Consider the following 19,056-nt stretch of genomic DNA (forward strand, 5'->3'; position numbering starts at 1 on the left):
CCCTAATGTTGTGGAAAATAGGGGCACGGTTGGAGACCACTTGCATTCTGGCAATCTCCAGATATCATGCTCCAAGAGCAGTGTAAAACAGCTCTGAGGCCCCTCTAAGTTGCACTGGGAAGCCCCACTGGGTGGTGGTGATATAAAACCATTATTGCCTCTGTTCCTGTGCTAGGCACATCTTGGAAGCGAAGAGAATTCTGAGCCAACGTCATTATAGTGTAATACAAAACACAACAACAAAGGAGTGCTCTTGCATCAGAATTATTTTGAGCAGCTCTGAATAGCATGTTTCCAGATCTGCCAAAGGTTTTGTTTGCTGATCCATTTGTGTCTGCATAAATAATACTGGCTTACATTTCACTTTAACTAGATTCTTTGTAGAAGTGGATAAAAGCCACATCCTGCAGAAAATAATTCAGAATTCACACCAGGGCAGTTTTCCTTTGTGCAGAAACAGAAATTATTGGTTTGGATTTACCCTATTTGTCTCTAAGAAGTCACTAACTACTGACCTCATCACCCATATGAGACTGGAACTCAAATTTCATTGGCGGACAAAAGGCAGTGGGATACATCTCCATGAACCTCTGCTTGTCGCTTCGTGGCTCCAAGCTGTCAACAGCATTCTCAATGATGTCTAGGCCCTCATGTCTAGAGGTTTCAAGGTTATACTCTGCAGAGAGATATGTTCTTAGGGCTCTGTTCAGACTTGCATGGTATCCAAGATCGGAACACTAATAACACAACAAGGAGAGAAGAAAACAAATTTAAAAAGTAGAGACAAATCGCAATGGCCATGACATAAAAAACTGCATAACAACAATTAGAACTTATAGTATCAGTGGTTTTTTTTTCCCATCTTCAAAGCACTTTACAAACTAACTAATTAAACCTCACAACAGCCATGTCAAGGTGATAAGTAGCTATTATTCCCATTTGATAGATGGAAAAATGGAAGCAAAGAGATTAAGGGACAATTTTGAAAGGGAAGTCAGAGGCCTCTACACAGGAGTGAGTGAATGTTTCTGGATATACATGTGCAATTGCCACAGTTGCACAGAAAAATGGGAGTTTGCACATGCTAATGGGTATTTCAATATCATTTCTGTGTATGAAACAGACTTTTTTTTAATCTGGCCTTATATAACTTCTCCAAGACAACCTAATAAAGTAGTTTTAATTCTGACTATGCCACTGAGAGTTCCTGTTTGTCAGTCCTGTGCTTAGATTAACACCCAAAGCACTCTCCTCTCTTTGAGATTTTTTTGGTTTAAATCAGAACAAAATTCTCCTCTAAAACAGAGTAAATTTGATGCATTGATTTGCATTTTCCATCTTTTATTAATATTTTAAAGCTATATCTAAGCAAACACTATTCATCAACACCTATTTTTAAAGAAAAGAAGAGCTTTCAGGCTTGATTCTGCCTTGGTTTATACTTTTAGAACGTCTGTCAGGAGGTGTTTGCAGCAGAACAAAATGTCCAGTATCTACTAGGAAGTGGTTCTCAACCAGGGGTACGTGTACCCCTGGGGGTACTCTGAGGTCTTCCAGGGGGTATTCAACTAAATTTAAATTCAACAAGGTCAGTGTCTCTCAACCTGGGGGTTGCAGACCCCGGGGGGGGGGGTTGAGGTATGGGTTTAGGGGTGTCACAATTGCAGGGCCAGCATTAAGGGGCGGCAAGCAGGGCAACTGCCTGGGGTTCCATGCCACAGGGGGCCCCACAAAGCTAAGTAACATGCTTCAGCCACACTGCCTGGGGCTCTGGCTTCACACAAGGCTCACAAGTGAAAAACAGGCTTAAGTGTCAGACTGAAATGTAAGTACAATATTTATATTCCAATTGATTTATTTTATAAATATAAGGTAAAAATGAGAAAAATCAGCAATTTCTCAGTAACAGTGAGCTGTGACACATTTGTAATTTTATGTCTGATTTTGTAAGCAAGTAGTTTTTTAGTGAGGTGAAACTTGGGGTACGCAAGACAAATCAGCCTCCTGAAAGGGGTGCAGCAATCTGGAAAGGTTGAGAGCCACTGACTAAGGTGTCCCCAGGGATACACTACAGCCTTAAGGGAGGTTGGCACCAGTCAGGGAGGGTGTATAGCTAGGGCAGTTGGGGGACATGCTACTTCAGTGCATCCCCCAGTCGTCTTCAGTCACCCTGGGAGCCCAGCTGCAGTTTAAAGCTGTTTTCCCTTTACAGAACCCATAGGTAGAATGGTGCAGGAGGGCAAAAAGGCAATTTGCATTCCACCCCACGCCAGCAGGGCGAATCAAGCCCATTGTGTATTCATGCATACACACCTCCCTCTAACTGTTATAGTCTCGTAGGGAAAGTAATATTATGCTTTGATCCCTCTGTCTTATATATACAAAGAATTTCCAAACTATTTACCATAGCTGAGTGTAAAAATTACCTTCAGTAGAAACAAATCTTTCACACCTTGCCCCATGTTTAGGACTCTAATCACTGGTCCTAAGAGATCAAATTCTGCTCTGAAATCTATGACAAAAAAGGTTTGTTTCATTCACATTACTGACCACAAAACTGCTGTGATCAGCAACAGCTTTCAGCCTTAGAGGTTACTGCAGGTCATTTACTGGTGATGGGATAATGGCCACCCAAAACACAGTACATGAACCATTTTAAGTCTACAAAAGAAGGATTTCAATTTCAGTCAAGTGCATGTCCAACGATAGCCTTTCCCCTCCACACTGGAAATTTGTGTTACATTTACTGAAACCAAAGTCCCTAACTTTTTAATCTAACTGCATCCATGTTTTAAAGGTTTCCAGACTAAAAAAATAAGGGTGTTAGCATTTATTTGTAAAGGAATTACCTCTCTCTGTTTTTCCCTATGTTCTGTGTTAATTAAGCTTTTTAATTTAACTCATGATCTTGGATGAAAAGACAGACAAAAAATGATGGTAAGAAAGAGGATCAGACCAGCTGTTTTTATTTTATGAGTATTAATTCCAGCGAAAACTCATGGGAGGCTAAACTGAGAGGAAAAAGAAATATAAATGGCAATGGCTAATTTTACTATAGTGGCCAGTTAGTTACTTGTTTTAAAACTACAGGCAGTTACAATCTGAATTTAGGAAAATAGGAACTTTCAGATTTGTATTAATGAAAGAACTTATTGATTTATAGAGGAAATCACAATTACAAGCACGTGAAAATGGGGTTGCAGCCTTCAGCCTCAGATAGTCCCAAGGATGCCAGGATTCATCCCTCAATGGACTGAGCAATCATAATCAACCACAAGAATGAAAACCACAATCATCATTTGTTTGGGTAAATAAGGTTGCCTGGGACTATCTTTGAAGCTTATCAGTACTGCTTCTGAATCAACCTGAAGGGTTTCTCAAGTGAAGCAGGATAACCTCTTCAACACTTCACAGCACTCTTATTGCCAGCAAGAGAATGAGACCAGAATTTGAACCAGAGACTTCCGCACAGTAGATCTGTATATGGAGTTTAATGTTTGTATTTGGATTTGTGCTTCAAAATTAATATGTGAATAAAAATAAAATTTGACTGAATGACAATTTGCCTTAGTTTTGTTTAACAAGAAAATCCAGACACACTAAACCCCTCCCCCCAAAACCAAAACAACTCTATGAAGCTTGGAAACTCCCAGGCTTGGGTTAAAATATACATATATATTTTCAAACAATGCCCCAATCCAAAACACAATTTGTTGTGGATAGATCAGAGGTTTTTGCACTCCGTGAAAGGTTCCCTCAAGCAGTATTCCAAAGACTACTAAGAAAGGAGAGGATGAAAGGTTTAATCTACCACCAGAGTGGACTTGCAACCACAGCTGAAAAATAGGGATGGCTGAACCAGTTTGGAAAGGATAGGAGTCACCATTTTTTAACCTTCCTCCATTTCTAGAACCAAAACTGTTACGATTCTGACACTTTTAGATAAACTGCTGTCGCTGCTAGGAGTGGAATTGTCAAATCTCTCACAAAAGCACATTCTCTCAAGATTTTCAGACTCTAGCTTGCAGAGCCAAGACATCTGGAAAGTTTGAATAAGCAACCAAAACGTTTTGACATGTATCCAAACTGAACTCAACTTCTGAACCTCTGTGAGATTCACTCATCAATAACTGAAAGCAGAAGTCCTTGTGGTTAAAGAGATCCATAGCCAACTAATGGGTAGCCATTGAAGCTGGACAGATGATCTAAATAAGCTCTCCTCTAGCATCTATTGAGGAACTGTGCAAAAGACTTCAGGAGCAGACTGCATTTGCATAGACACAAGCGCTTTGCCTGTGTGATCAGTAATCAGACCTGCTTTGTAAAGTGATCAATTTTGGCTGTTTTGGGTTAAAGTTCACTTTAGATTTGGACGCAGGTAAAATAAAATGTTGTTACGCTTTTTCTATGAATAAAGGGCAGCAGAACTGTACTTAATATGCCCTAATTGAGAAGGTGTCACCTTAACTTCAGTAACGTAGCTGGGGCGGAGCGGCTGCTCCCACTGAGCACATTCCCCCAAAGTGGCGCCTTTTTAATTTTTACACTCACTCAGGGGCGCTTCCCAGCAGGGCGGCATGTCTGGGTCTTCAGCGGCACTTCGGTGACAGGTTCTTCAGTTGCTCCGGGTCTTCGGCGGCAATTCGGCAGCGGGTTCTTCAGTCTTTGGTGGCAAGACTTGGCTTTTTCTTTTTTTTTTCTTTGCTGCTTCGCAGCGGGTGGCACCTTTTTTTAATGTTTGTTCCCCCTGCTGTTAGAACCTGGCTACGCCACTGCTTAACTTTAACCTCACTTGTTAAATGGAGATTGTGATGCCAAGTCCAAGTGAAAGTCGGAGGGGGTGGGCACACAGTGCAGACTCTGTTTAAAGGGTCGTAGCTATCATTTGACCTTTCCCCTCCAGTGTTTAAAGACAGAGCTGATTGGATTCAATTGAGAGTCCTTGTTTCCTCTCAATGATCTCTAGAACTGAAATCAAACTAATAAACTGGTCTAGGGGGCTTAGTCCTGGTGTGGGGACAGTGTTGTGGTGAAACCCCACGCAGAACAGGCAGGCGGCAGCAGCGAGTTCCTCTCTACCCAATGAAATCACCAGGAGCTGGGTTATATGGTGGAACCTCAGAACACGACATCACAGTGAAGAGAAGCAGCAGCGGTGAGCAACAGCAGCAGTAGAAACAGCAGCGGCAAGCTGAAGCCGAGGTGTCACTCAGTCACCTCCAGAACCCACCTGAATGCACCCCGGTACTCTGATACTTTGCTGACCACAGATAAGCTGTGAGTGGGGTGCAACTGAGGGAAAGGCATGTTAAAGGAACATTTAAACTGGTTTTCATAGATTCTAAGGCTAGAAGGGACTATTGTGATCATCTAGGCTGACCTCGTGTATAACATAGGCCAAAGAACTTGCTCAAAATAGCCTCTAGAGCAGAGCTTTTAGAAAAACATTCAATCTTGATTTAAAAATTGTTAGTGATGGAGAATCCACCATGACACTTGGTAAATTGTTCCACTGGTTAATTACTCTCACTGTTAAAAATGTACACCTTATTTCCAGTCTGAATGTGTTTAGCTTCTAATTCCAGCCACTGGATCCTGTTATACCTTTCTCTGCAAGTTTGAAGAGCAAATATTATTAAATATTTGTTCTCCACGTAGGTAGTTATAGACTGTAATCAAGTCAGTCCCTAACTTTCTCTTTGTTAAGCTAAATAGATTAGGCTCCTTGAGTCTATCACTATCCGACAGGTTTTCAAGTCCTTCAATTGTTTTCATGGCTCTTCTGTGAACGCTCTCCAATTTATAAACATCCTTCTTGAATTGTGGGCACCAGAATTGGACACAGTATTACAGCAGTGCCCCACCAGTGCCAAATCCAGAGATAAAATAATCTTCCTACACGTACTTGAGATTCCCCTGTTTATGCTTCCCAGGATTGCATTAGCTCTTTTGGCCACAGTGTCACTCTGGGAGCTCAAGTTCAGCTGACTATGCACTACAATCCAAAAATCTTTTTCAGAGTCACTGCTTCCCAGGATAGAGCCCCTCACCCTGTAATCATGGCCTACATTCCATAGCTGTTTCTTCAGCATTTACCGCTCGATTATATGGGTGCTTGAAATGTCTGAAAAAGGGCTCATACCTTCCTATTACAAACAGACAAATCTTGTAATCTGAATGGCATAGCAATCTTCAAATAACTGAACAATGATATGAACCATATGGAAAGATGTTAGTACAAACACTCAGATTAACAGGGGTGTGTACTGTACTGCTGCTCAGAGATCTCTAGTTTTAAGAAACATCCCCACAAACCAAATGAAGCTTGCTCAGCCTAGCTGAAAAACATTTCTTTTCCAGTTTTTCCACACAATACAAGTCAAATGTACACTCTCTCCTGCATATGAAGTAGATCTACAGGAGGTCCAATAGAAGGGAAATAATCTATTTAAGAGACATCCAAATTCCTCTGCTTGAATAAAAAGGAAATAGAAACAGTTGTACATATTAAATAATTTTTATCCTACCACTCCTTTTACCAAGGTTGGCCTCAAAACTTATTTCATAAAATGCTCCCCAAAACAAACGTTAAGACTCAAGGTACATTTTTATCTGGCTTTTCTTAAGAAGGCTTAATAAGATTATTAACTGCACAGCAGCATTTTAAGAAAGAAGCACTAAGCTTTGTTAATGAAATGAATGAATTGAAGAGTTCAAATTGAGTTCAGGGTTCAGTTAAAGAGTTACAATTTAGGATCATCCGTATGAATTTGCCAAAATCAAGTTGTATTACATTTTAGGGTCCTATAAACACTATGAACTGTTACTTGAAAAATTTAACCCTGTTCATTCTGTTGCAATACTCCCAAAAGAAATTATTTACTTTGTAGATCTTTTCAAATGCAGAAATATGTACATGTAGTAGGCCAACCTGACAGAATACCTCGTCTGTGCTAATTTATTTGCATAATTAGATAAATTTACTACAATCAGTATACAAAATAGTTCATTGTACACCTGCACATAGCTAAGTCATCACTGCAAGATATATGTATCCAGTGGCATGGGTTGCTACTCAGTACTATGTATTGAATACTGTAGTGGGGTGGTCACCCGCTCCGGCCCTGAAGGGGTTAAAACAGCCCTGGGAAAGGGCTACCCTGGGGAGCCAGAAGGCTAGGCTGATGGGGAAGGCAGCCACAGCTGGGGCCATGCCTCAGTCAGGCCACAGCTGGCCTTATAAAAGGCTGTGGACCAGGAGCTAGGTGAGAGTCTCTCTCTAGCTGTGGAGAGAGATGGGCCTGGCTACTTGGGAGCGCAGCAGGGTACCTAGATTGGAGCAGGGCTGGGGAAAGGCCAGAGGAGCTGGGGAGCTCCAGGCTGGAAAACCCCCAGGCTGCAGGCCTTGGTAAAGGCTGGGAAGGGTACTGGGGTTACAGAGGTGCAGCCCAGGGTATGCAAAGGCAGCAGGTCCAAACATCCCTTGCCGATGAGTGGTATAGACTGCAGTCTGCCCCAGTGAGCAGGGGCTAGATGGTGACTGGCAGTAGCCACTGAGGTGAGGTGGGGGTAGAGGGTTGGGGGCTCCTCTGGTATGGGAGACCCAGACACTGCGGGGGTACTGCCAGGGGGAAGCACCCAAGGTAAAGGCGAACCGGGGTCCGGGAGGGACACAGGGGCCTGAGGCAAGAGGGACATCGGCCAGCAGAGGGCGCTCTGGAGCTGGAGAGTTAATTCCCAGGATGACTAGCAGGAGTCGCCGTGCCAATGAGTCGTCACATTGCTACAAGGTGGTGGAGAATGCAGGCATAGGCAGTCCATCCCCGATATAAGGGGCAGGGCAACGACTGTGGGACTATTGCCCAGACAGCAGGAAACATGGATCCTGGATGCACTGGGATTTTCTATGCGGGGACCCCAGGTGCCATCCCTGGGTGGGCCTTGGTGTCAGCGCCCCGGCGGAAGGGGGCAGATGACCTGCAGGGGATCCGGGAGGCCCAAAAGAGAATATGGGAGGTGCAGTGGGCCCTCCATGAACAACTGGGCCAGCTGGCAGAGGAACAGCGGGCCCTGGTACAACTCCTCCGACAGGAGTTTCAGAGGAAATGGGGAGAAGGGCATGAGAAGCTGAGCGCCAGGAGGCCTGTGGCAGAGCGCCGGACTTGCTACACCTGCGGGCGGAATGGACATGTAAGATGGGACTGTCCCTACTGGGATTGGGGCAGGGCACCTCACCCAGAGGAGGAACAGGGCGAGTCCCTATGACAGTCCATTGGGTGAAGGAACCCAGGCGGCTGCCGACATGTTGAGCCTGTAGGCAATGAGGCCACATGCAGTGGACGAGCCAAGGCCCAACGCGGAGGGTCGGGGTCAGTCCCAGCGAGAGGGCGGGACCCCAGATGGACCACGAGAGGCCCAGGGCAGCAAGGAGGCGGGGAGCCTGCTGGAGCTGCCAGATACCAGGCCACATTAGGAAGCACTGCCCCCTCAAGGGAACTGAGGGGTGGCCGAAGGAGGTGCCTGTGGGCCCAGAAGGGCTAAAACAGGAGGAGGTGGCGAAGGCAGTAACCGGGATGGAGGGGACCCTGCGGGAGGTCGGGACCCAGACTGTCGCCAGGCAGGTCTTCAGCCAAGGGACAGAGAGCAAGTGGGTCCAGCAAGAGACCAGGACCCAGACCCTGCAAGTGGAGGGTCAGGGGGACGCAGACCTATGGGCGTGGCTGGAGGCCGTGGAGCTGGCCCGCCGGAAGGCAGAGGCACACTCCCAGGAGATGGCCTGAGGCTGGGAAGTGTCAGAGGAAGCGTGCGGCCCAGGAGGGGCGGCCTGGAGGAGGAGCTCTGGGGAGCCCAGGCCAAGAGTTCCCCCTACCCCCAGGGGTGGGGATTTTGAGGGGGGTTAAGGGGCACCGGGGTCCAAGAGGGACACGGGGGCCTGAGACAATCAGGACATCGGCCAGTGAAGGGCACTCCAGAGCTGGAGAGCTAATTCCCAGGACGACCAGCAGGAGGTGCCGCGCCGGTGAGTCATTGCGTTGCTACAAATACATACTCCCCAACATGGGACTAGATTCCACATTACTCTGGTCCTTTTTGCACAACTCAGGCAGTGTAACCAGCTCCATCCCACCCCCAATCCCTCCTGTATGATCAGCACTTAGATGCAGTGGAGAATTGACTTCATAATGTGTACATGCAAGGGTGCATGGGAGGGAGGGCAGGTGACGACAAGGTAGAGAAGACAGAGAGCGAAGAAGCAACTAAAACACTGAATTTCCTCACTTTTGTAAATTTAAGTCAGGACTGTAACACTGCATTAATATTTTTACAGCATGAGATTTCTTAAATTCACTGCAACGTGGGAAGCATGTTTCATATTGTGATTGTGAACCAAAAACCTTGTGAGAACTTTTCCATTTACACAACACTGTTTCCATTTGTGAAATAGTAAACACTTAAAAAATCTACACTGACTTCTTACATAGACAATATTCTGATTAAATGAAGTGTCTTTCAGACATTCATGTCTAAACAACTTCTGAATATGGCTCTGAACCAATTTCCAGTTACACATAATTATAGCTGAGACCCATAAATCAATGGTATAGATGGTGTCCAAAATCAAATCCTTCATTTAAATTCTTTAAGGAATGGTCATATTTAAAACATTTTTGCCTATTTAAAATGGTTATGGCATATATTAACCCATGGCTTGAAAAGCTACTCATCCGTTATGAATAGGTATCTTTTCCATGCAAGTGCCACTAAATTCTGTTGATTTTAAGTTTTCTGACATTAAAAAATCTAGTCTTTATGATTGTGCCAATAGCTTTTGAAACATGAACCTCAAATGTTAGCCAATGTGATGTTGTCTTTGTAAATCTGTAGACAAACAGCTTCAGTGCTTCTGCTTCTGGCAGTATCTTTCCTCCAGGTCAGTGAAAACTGTTTGGTCTGGTCAGTTTTCACTCCTGCTATTGAAAACTCTGTGGACATCAGTGAAATTGACAGAATCAGGTCAATTGTCCAATCTGCAGCTTGAGAAAGTTCTTTCCAAAACTGGAAACAGGCACTGGAGCTATTCTCTGGGGAGGATGACTCAAAAACAGAGGCCAGAGAAGGGGATGATTAGCAGAGACATCACCAGTGCCCTTGCAAAGGAGGCTCTGTAGTGATGGTGGTGGAAAAACAGAGAAAATATCTACCTTCCTTCCTTCCAGCAGATAAATGGGGTGTACCTTTGTCAGACACCTACTAACTAGAGCAGGGGTCGGCAACCTTTCAGAAGTGCTGTGCTGAGTCTTCATTTATTCACTCTAATTTAAGGTTTCGCATACCAGTAATACATTTTAACGGTTTTAGAAGGTCTCTTTCTATTAGTCTATAATATATAACTAAACTATTGTTGTATGTAAAGTAAATAAGGTTTTTAAAATGTTTAAGAAGTTTAATTTAAAATTAAATTAAAATGCAGAGCCCCCCAGAGCGGTGGCCAGGACCTGGGCACTGTGAGTGCCACTGAATCAGCTCATGTGCCGCTTTCAGCATGCATGCCATAGGTTGCCTACCCCTGAGCTAGAGGCTACAAAAATGGAGCCCCCAAACAGGGTCCAGGGACAGCAGTTTAAGAGTCTGGGAGAGCTTGATTTCTCACTTAAAGTGTTTCCCCTGTATAGAGGAGCCTCTAATCTTAGATTAGTCCTCTGGCTTAATCTTCTGACTATTAGGAGTCAAGTAAATTTTTCAATGCATGAAGAGGTGGATTGGGGTGAGTGGATGCATGGATGTGGGTGAGGAAAATGACAGAAAAGACAAATATGGGTGCTGAAGGAGAGAGATTTTGGTAGAAATGGGAGACAAAACAAAGGGGAAGAGAGAGCATGCAACAGAGTAAAAGAAAGAGGAAGAGAAGAGGATACTGAAAAAGAGAAAAGAGGAAATAACTGATATTGAAAACACAGCAAGAAAAGATATGCCATGTCTTACAAAAAAGAAAGGAAAAAGGTATTGTGAAGGCAGAAGGAAAATAAATAATAACAAAAGAGAGATTATGTAAGTTACATTTTAAAATATATATTAAAAGGAAGTTGATTCACAATGTTATAATTAAAACACAACTACACAGCTATTCTAATCCATTAAATTACAGTGGGTATTTTTCACCTTGGCTAGTCGGTGCCACGTACATTTTCCAAGGTCTGCAATAAACCCATGTTATAAAACATAGGATCTAGCGAGCTTGTCCTACAGTATAGAACATCTTGACATCAGTGCATGACATTTGTGAATATATATATGCCATTTAATGTATAGTTCTACTCTGAAAAGTGATTATATATATGGTGATTCGATGCTTCCTGTCTCAAAGTTTTCTGTATCTAATACAATAAGTTTACATTTTTTTTAAATGCCAGGCCTACAACCTTACCCTGGGCTTGGAGTCAAGCTGGGTTCCTTCCATCACTTGCCTACAGATTCTGCAGGCCAAATTCTGATATAAGTTACACCCCTGTAACCCCACTGCATTCAATGACTTTGCAGAGATGTAGCTCAATGAAACTCGTCAAACATTTGTGTTGATAATGCACAAGGTGGAGTTGATCCAGTATACTCAATTGTAGCTCTGTTGGCTATGCAGTGCTAACAGGACTAAAAATCAGTAAAAATGTATTTTTTTGCCATTAAAATTAACATAAAGTGATTCTGAGTACACATAAAGAACAGGGTTTTTTGAATAAGGTACCATTTTTATATGATCACTTTAAAGAGTAAAACCACATTTTAAAGTTTTTAACTTGCAGCATTAAAATTCTTCATTCTTGTTCCAGAAACATTTTCCACCAGAAGGTGGAAATGTCCAACCATTTCTGTGTTTAGTGCTATCATTGCCATGTTTTCTCCAGTCACCTAAGGAAAAAAATTTGCCCACTAAATTTTAAAGACATGAACTCAGCTTCCTACCGGCATTTGTTTTTGTAAAATATAAAACTAAAAGGAAAACCTATTGGTTACACTATGAAATATTATAGTAATCAATATACTATATGATCAGTGACAAATGTAACTAAACATTGTACACTTCCTCTTGGAAGATGAAAAGCAGAAAAAAATACTACATATTATTCCTGAACAGACTATAGGTATAAACATCAAGTACTTACATCAATTAAATCTGAAAGGTCATGAATATAATACTTGAAAACAGAAGCGTTGGTTGCTTCAAGGGTTAGTAGGTACTCATTTCGGGCTTTAATAGATTTCAGCTTGTTTTCAGAGTATTTTGCTTGACGCTGAGAAAGAAATTGTATATTAATATAGTGAGAAAGTTTGAATGCCTCAACTTTATCATGCAGCCAAATAGATAAGTGTGCATTAATTGTTACTATCAACTAGAAAGAAACTTCAATTTTTGCTATGCATTTAACAGAAACACAATTTTAAAACCCCATCAATAGAAAATGTAATTTATGAACAAGCCATGTAATGAGGAAATTACTGGGAGTAAAAACACTCACTATCTCTGAATTAAAAGTTCTCTGTAAACTACTACTAGTTTATAACATTAATATATCTAACTAGCTACTTCTAGTTTACCATAGATTACATTAATCTCATCATATGCCACATATTTCCTTAATGGACAATCTCTCTCTAAAACCATTCTGTAGAAACATATACATCTAAGCTACAGCTTCAAAGGAATCTCAGAACTGAACTAAATTTACTTCAAATTAAGCAGTATAACAAGCTTTTAATGAAACCCTATTTACTTTTTCCTTCATTTTCTCAATCTTCTTCACAGAACTCCTCCTCTGGTGCCTCTCCTCTAGTCGAATATGAAAGACAGGGTCTCCTGACCTCCCAATCTGTTTTTCTTCTTGCTTCTCTGCTTCCTTCAGCTTGCTTTCTGCACTGATGCTCTCTGCATGATACATGTGGTATGTTTTCATGACCTGTGGAAGAGACAGTCAAAGAAGAGTTAAGAGGCAATGGATATAAAAAAGGTTCTCATAAAAAAAAAAACCACAGGATAAAAGCACAGAATAAAAACACAATCTTATGAAGTCTTGAATAAATATCTTTGCCAACAGCGTTTAGATTGTATTTTTCCTTCCTGCTCCATTTAATTTAATCTCAAGAGTTAGCAGCAGGCATGCATGCCTTGCTCATGTGACTTACTTTCAAGGTTGACTGTACATGACATTAGATTGCTATTGTTCTGTTTGCTATTTATACTGCACTTTGCATCTCCAAAGCACTGTTCTAACTACTCTGGATAAGGAAAGGTGATGGAAAATTAGTTCTAATTTAAGCAGGTTTGACTTCCCTCTCACCTTTTCCCTGGGGAAAAAAGCAAGTAACATGCACCTCAGAACAAACTTTTCGGCAATGGAGTAAACCCACCACCCCAAAGTAGAGTGGGCATGCACCTGTCTGTTTTTTGGTTTCTATATTGGTTTTGGGGAAAGAACAAAACATAGAATCCTCAAGATGATAACTTCCTCTCTTCTTCCGGCAGATATCACCTTTGGGCCAGGCCATGCAGATGATCTTCTCCACGGATGAGTCCGCCAGCAGGAAGTAAATTGGCTGTTCCTGCTTCAGTAGGTGGGATGTGCTGAAGACACAGACTACCTTGGGGAGTTACCATGAAATACCCCCTTGGAACAGAAGCAGCTTCTGTAGCTGAATAGTCAGCAAGGCCTAAAAAGCTTCCATAGGCTGGCAGACATTGAGGATGACTCCCAGCTGGATAGGCTCAATTGTGAATTAGTCTCACCTGACAGCTGAAACATGGCTTAGCACAGATTCTCAGCAGCCTGCTGTATGCTATTTCAGGTGAATGTAGAACAAATGTATTTTTAAAGTTTTGTGCAAAAAAACCAAAAAGCGTTTGGAGAACTCTAATTGTGCATAATGTATGTAAGTACTAAATTATTTAGCACTTAAGATGTTGATAGAACTAAAACGTGATCTATATTGAAAATAAAACAGCAGACTGTTCACTTCCTTCCTTAATGAACATAGAAAAAATTGTACAGCGTTTCAAAATTAGTTGCTTTTTTAATACGTTTGCAAACATAGGATTACAGTTTCTATCCCAAAATACCTAATATATGGAATGGATATTATTATATTACAGCAGGATGCACTCAGAACAGCACGGCACTGCGCTATGCACTATACATATGCATAGTAAGAGATACTCCCTGCCTCAAAGACCCTACAATCTAAACAGACAAGACAGACAATGAAGACAATGCATCCGAAGAAGTGGGTATTCACCCACGAAAGCTCATGCTGCAAAACGTCTGTTAGTCTATAAGGTGCCACAGGATTCTTTGTTGCTTTTACAGATCCAGACTAACACGGCTACCCCTCTGATACAAGACAGACAATGGTACAGAGATACACCAGGGCAGTGGCTGAGCTGGGAACACCATGCGGGCCTATTGAGTCCCAATCGGACATTGCTTAAATGTAACTGAATGTTATGTTTTACCCATTACATTTGGCATTCTTACTAACAGCAAGAAATAATCTATGCATAGGGATTCATATTACTCTCTCTCTCTCTATGAAATAAAAGAACTGATAAAATACAACAGATCATAATTTTTCAAGAATTTTGTTTTGTAAAATAAACACCGAAAAGAACAGCAAGTGACGAGATTCCATTAACGATGACATGAAAAGGAAATTAAAAATATGGGTTGTCGCCTTTAGAAGATACTTTTTATATAGAAGGCCTATAAGATTTTTTCAGCAAAAGCTTGCCAGCCCCAGAATGAGAACCAAGGCCTAGTCCACCATCCGGGCCAAACAGGAAAGTCATTTAGTTTTTCTGTCTCAGTTTTTTTGCCAGTAAAAAGGGCATAATAACACTTAGCACTTTTTCAGCTGCAGACCTCAAGGCGCTTGACAAAAGTGGCTAAGCCTGAGTAGTGCTGTTTTACAAACAAACTAGGCACTCAGATGTGAAGCAATTTTCCAGAGCGCCCCTGCAGTCTAGTGGATGAGATACAACTGTCTCTCACACTCCCCACCAGCTGTTTACACATGAAACAGAAGCTGTGACATTCCAGCTAGCTGCACTAAGGGAGTACAGGAGCCACTACTGCTAGGAACTAGCTCTCTCGGAGGACTCCAGTAAGACCAGGCTAGAGTGCCATTCCCTCAAGCCTCATGTCCCTGGAGAGAGCTCCTTCATCTCAACCTCTCCTTATACATAATGATTACAGAATCCACAGCATCCCAATAGACACTACTTCAAAAGCAAATCTTTGTCAACTCCACCCGCTCCTGCAGCCTGGCCTTGACTCTGTCTCCTGAGGAATAGAGAGTCCATTTGAAATTCACATTTCCCTCTGAAAACGTTGTATCTGCTATTGTTATATGTGAAACATTTGATTACTAGAATTGAAAGAGATTTGCATTTGTCTGTTTTTGCAATATACCAAGGGCTGGACTATATATAGTGTTTGCACCGAGAGAACCGTATTGGTTTAGAAATTAATACAGTTAAATTGGTGCAGCCCTAGTGCAGATGCAGTTATATCAGTACTGACATTAACATATCTGATGTGTCTGCATCCTCACTGGAAGGTTATACCACTTTAACTATATCAGTTTCTAACAGATGTCATTAAATCAGTGCACAAAGTGCATATAGACCAGCCCTTACTCTGTGCTTTTGGCTTATGTATAGTGTGTTTTGTTGATGGCACTTCCTATCTCATGCATTATTATTACATCATTCTCAGGCAATTCTCTGGAGAGCTCACAAGCACAGTCCTCACCAGGTTCTGCCAGTGGGTGTTTATCAGTAATAGCAGCAACACTTTAATTGCAGAGGCAGCAGACAGATATTTGAACAAAATGAAAGAGATTAGAGGAGTGATTGGGCCCAAACATTTTTGGTGTTGTTCCCACAAGTAAAACAACATGAAGTTTGCAGGTGAAGTTACACAGTTTGCTCTTTTTCTTAATTGTCTACCATGTTTTGCGGGATGTTCTCTCGCTCTCTTTGCACTAGAGGATCTAAAATGTCAAATAATAGAAGAGATTGGTAAAAACCTGTCTTGCCCAAGTCTTCTGCTTAACTGAAAGCTTATGGAAGAGACTCTAAATTCAGCAGACTAGTTTAATTTTTTTGGTAGTCTGGCTCTCATGCAGAAGTGCAATGCTTATTTTGCAAATGTTGCATATGAATATTGAAATCCAAAAAAAAAAAACCCGTTTATTTTTTAAAAGTTATGAAAATGTAAAAATACCCTACATTTTGCAACTAAACTGCCAGTCACTGTCTCTTTAAATGAATTACAAATTCTCAGTACAGCCATTAATTTTAAAGCTGTCCATCAGAATTTGTCTCTCTATTGGATTGATTAAATTATCCTACCATTTATTTTCTTATTGTTTTGTTCCTTTAGTAAAAGCCCTCCCTATAAGATAAACAAACACCTTCACTTCTAAATATTATTAAAGAAATAGCAATTTCAAAAATATATAGATGTTTTACTCTTTTTGTGCAAATCCACAATATATTTGGAAAATTCAAAGTTAATGCAAAGACAAGATCAATAAGATTTATGATGCATTTCCTCTCTAATAGCAACATTTTAAAATTAAAAACAGAATTTAAAAAATAATCAGTAATACATTATCCATCTTGCTCATCAATACTTAGATATTTCAGTGGCAATTCTTAGGGTCCAATTTAGCTACAGAAGTCAATGGGAGATATTCTTGTACAAAGAGTTCTAAACTGGGTCCCTCAATCTATTTGGAACAAATATCCTGGTGAAATGTACAATGCTCCTCTCAATTTCCTGACAAACTGTTGAATTGATAGGCCATACTGTCAGAGTATCTGTCACTGCAGTGACTTTAATTAGTCCCAAAAGTGGTTATTGATCTGCCATCAAGTGTTCATTGAAGAGGAAGAGCAAGGTCATAATTTCACAGATGCTAGGCTGTCATCATGACAGATACGGTGTACTCCTATTCTGTATTTGACAGACATCTTTAAATGCAATATCAGTCTTCCTATAAAATAAAATGAGTTTAATTCTGCCAATTTAGCAGGTGTTATAGAAGCATTACAGTAGATCAGCCGATTTAAAATAAGGATTTCTGACCCACAACAAAGTAGGCCTAAAAGTGTCTGGAAAGGGTTATGCTGCACCAAATTACAAGTGTTATATTTGTAAAGAAATAGATTGTATACTACCCTTGATTTTAGTGTGGAAGCCTCAATGTCACTGATAAGAGTTCAGTATGCAGACTGAGGGTGGCATATGGAACTCACGCATCATGGTGAAGGGCATATTACGGACAAATTGAATAATTATTTTTGTTAAACGCACAAATTAATTGTGCAGATCCATCAGTAAGAAAGTAATTTATACTATGTAAGTTTTGTGGGGAGACAGAAGGAAGTTTTCTTGTGAAAAGGCTGTTTTTCATTTTCTCTTTGCTATCATGTTATAGGATTGTTCCCATCACTCTGCATTTTTCATAGTAGTGGATTGAGGTCTTGCTCAAAAATTTAAACTTCTTTTCTTGAAAACTTCCCATCCCTCAACTATCAGAGCTGCCCAGAGCACCAAGATGTAACACTAGAAAGTTAACATATGTTAGCATTATCCACTGAGAGAAGGAACAAATCTAATTTTATAATAAAACTGCATAATAGTCGTCCCTTGTTTATCATGAGAATGCTACTCATCTGCATCAATGGGTGGGGGAACTTTATTGGGCCAGTGGTGAAAGAGGGACATTTGCTAGAGGACAATAGGTAGCTCCTCCCCCGGGAGCCTCTGTCACCCATTTAGCCAGCTAGGGGAGAGGGATGCTAATTGACCAGCATTCCCCAGATCTCAGGATTTAGACCAGCGCAGGGACTATGTGGAACCTCTTTTGGTTCCATTCCAGCAGAGAAAGGGTTACTCATCTGCTTCCAGCAGCAGCAACAGCAGTCCTCAAGTTGCAGAGGAAGGCTGATAATTCTGGGTAAATTCTGGGGCCCCTTTCCCCAGGGGCAGAGGGTCTATCCCACTGCAGAGGTTGTACCTCTGCCTCCCTTGGCATGGGGGCTCTGTCTGCTACAGGAGGGATTCCATTATGACTCCCCCGGGAGGCCGGGAGCCACATGGGGGACCCAACAGAGTATAGCCCTGGAACTGTGTCCAGGACTAGTCCTAGACCAAATGGCGCCCCAGGTGAAGAGCGTCTTTGGCGCCCCCCATTTGTTAAATTTTTGAATACTTTATTTATATTGCATTAGTAGCCCATTTAACGACTTTGCTGCACAATTTTCATGCATATTTATCTCTGTCATATAAGACAATAAATGAGGCTGGTGACGGCCTTTGTTTCACACTGTTGGTGGTTTAACATCCTTTATCATTCAGTAAATGTCCTGGAAGTGGATAATGGTGTTACCGATGCTCTCTTGCTTTCAGGATGACCAGTTGCAGATGTAAGCAGAGTCAGAATGGGCTCTACACTGACAACTGGTGGTGAGCTGTGGAAAAGGACTTCAGGGTCTGATCTTGTTTGCATGGGCACACCCACTCTGCCTAGCATGATGGGACTGCTTGCCCATATGGTCACTTTGGCTGCTGTGGGATCCCCAGTCTCTTTGTTATTGGGGCAGGAGTAATAAAGTGTTGCTATACTGGTTATGTGAATCAAGGACAGTAGAACTGTACTTGGCATTTGATGGAGAGACTCGCCCTCAACTAAGTAGCACTCGCTAGGCAAGGCACATGGGTTCCAAAACCCTGTGACTGGAAAAAGGTGGGGGACAGATGTTTGTATTTGGTAGCATAGGCCCCTTCTGAGGACCCCAAACAGCACTTTGATTCCTTCTCTCTTCAGGGTGTAATAACAGAGCTAATTTTGACTCCATTAGGAGTCTTGATACATACTGCAAAGCTGAAATTGCTGATACCTAGGTCTAAGCATTAGACCTACTTTGGACTAGTAGTGCACCAGCACTGAGGCACCCCTACTAACAGCTGAAATCACTAAAGCGCTGAAGTTACTAAGAGC

At 41.8% G+C, this 19,056-nt stretch overlaps 1 protein-coding gene and 1 long non-coding RNA gene across 6 annotated transcripts in view; one reads left to right on the forward strand and one right to left on the reverse strand.

Annotated features, from left to right (window-relative positions):
* SRGAP1 (SLIT-ROBO Rho GTPase activating protein 1) overlaps positions 1–19,056 on the reverse strand; it is a 242,346-nt gene that overhangs the window by 62,077 nt on the left and 161,213 nt on the right. For all 4 annotated transcript variants that reach the window (XM_039502442.1, XM_039502423.1, XM_039502449.1 and 1 more), the window contains exons 5-7: positions 12,768–12,950; positions 12,159–12,287; positions 516–737 (exon numbers count right to left, since the gene is read on the reverse strand). In XM_039502442.1, coding sequence (XP_039358376.1) covers positions 516–737; positions 12,159–12,287; positions 12,768–12,950 — 534 coding nt within the window. The remainder of the gene's footprint in view (positions 1–515; positions 738–12,158; positions 12,288–12,767; positions 12,951–19,056) is intronic.
* LOC120384168 lies at positions 5,143–14,533 on the forward strand. Of its 2 annotated transcripts, XR_005588660.1 has the most exons (4): positions 5,143–5,277; positions 13,517–13,836; positions 14,141–14,271; positions 14,355–14,533. It is a non-coding gene; the product is annotated as an uncharacterized LOC120384168 (long non-coding RNA). The 2 variants fall into 2 exon arrangements; XR_005588657.1 differs by lacking the exon at positions 14,141–14,271.

This window comes from Mauremys reevesii, linkage group 1, assembly GCF_016161935.1.
Source record: "Mauremys reevesii isolate NIE-2019 linkage group 1, ASM1616193v1, whole genome shotgun sequence".
NCBI classification, from domain to species: Eukaryota; Metazoa; Chordata; order Testudines; family Geoemydidae; genus Mauremys; species Mauremys reevesii.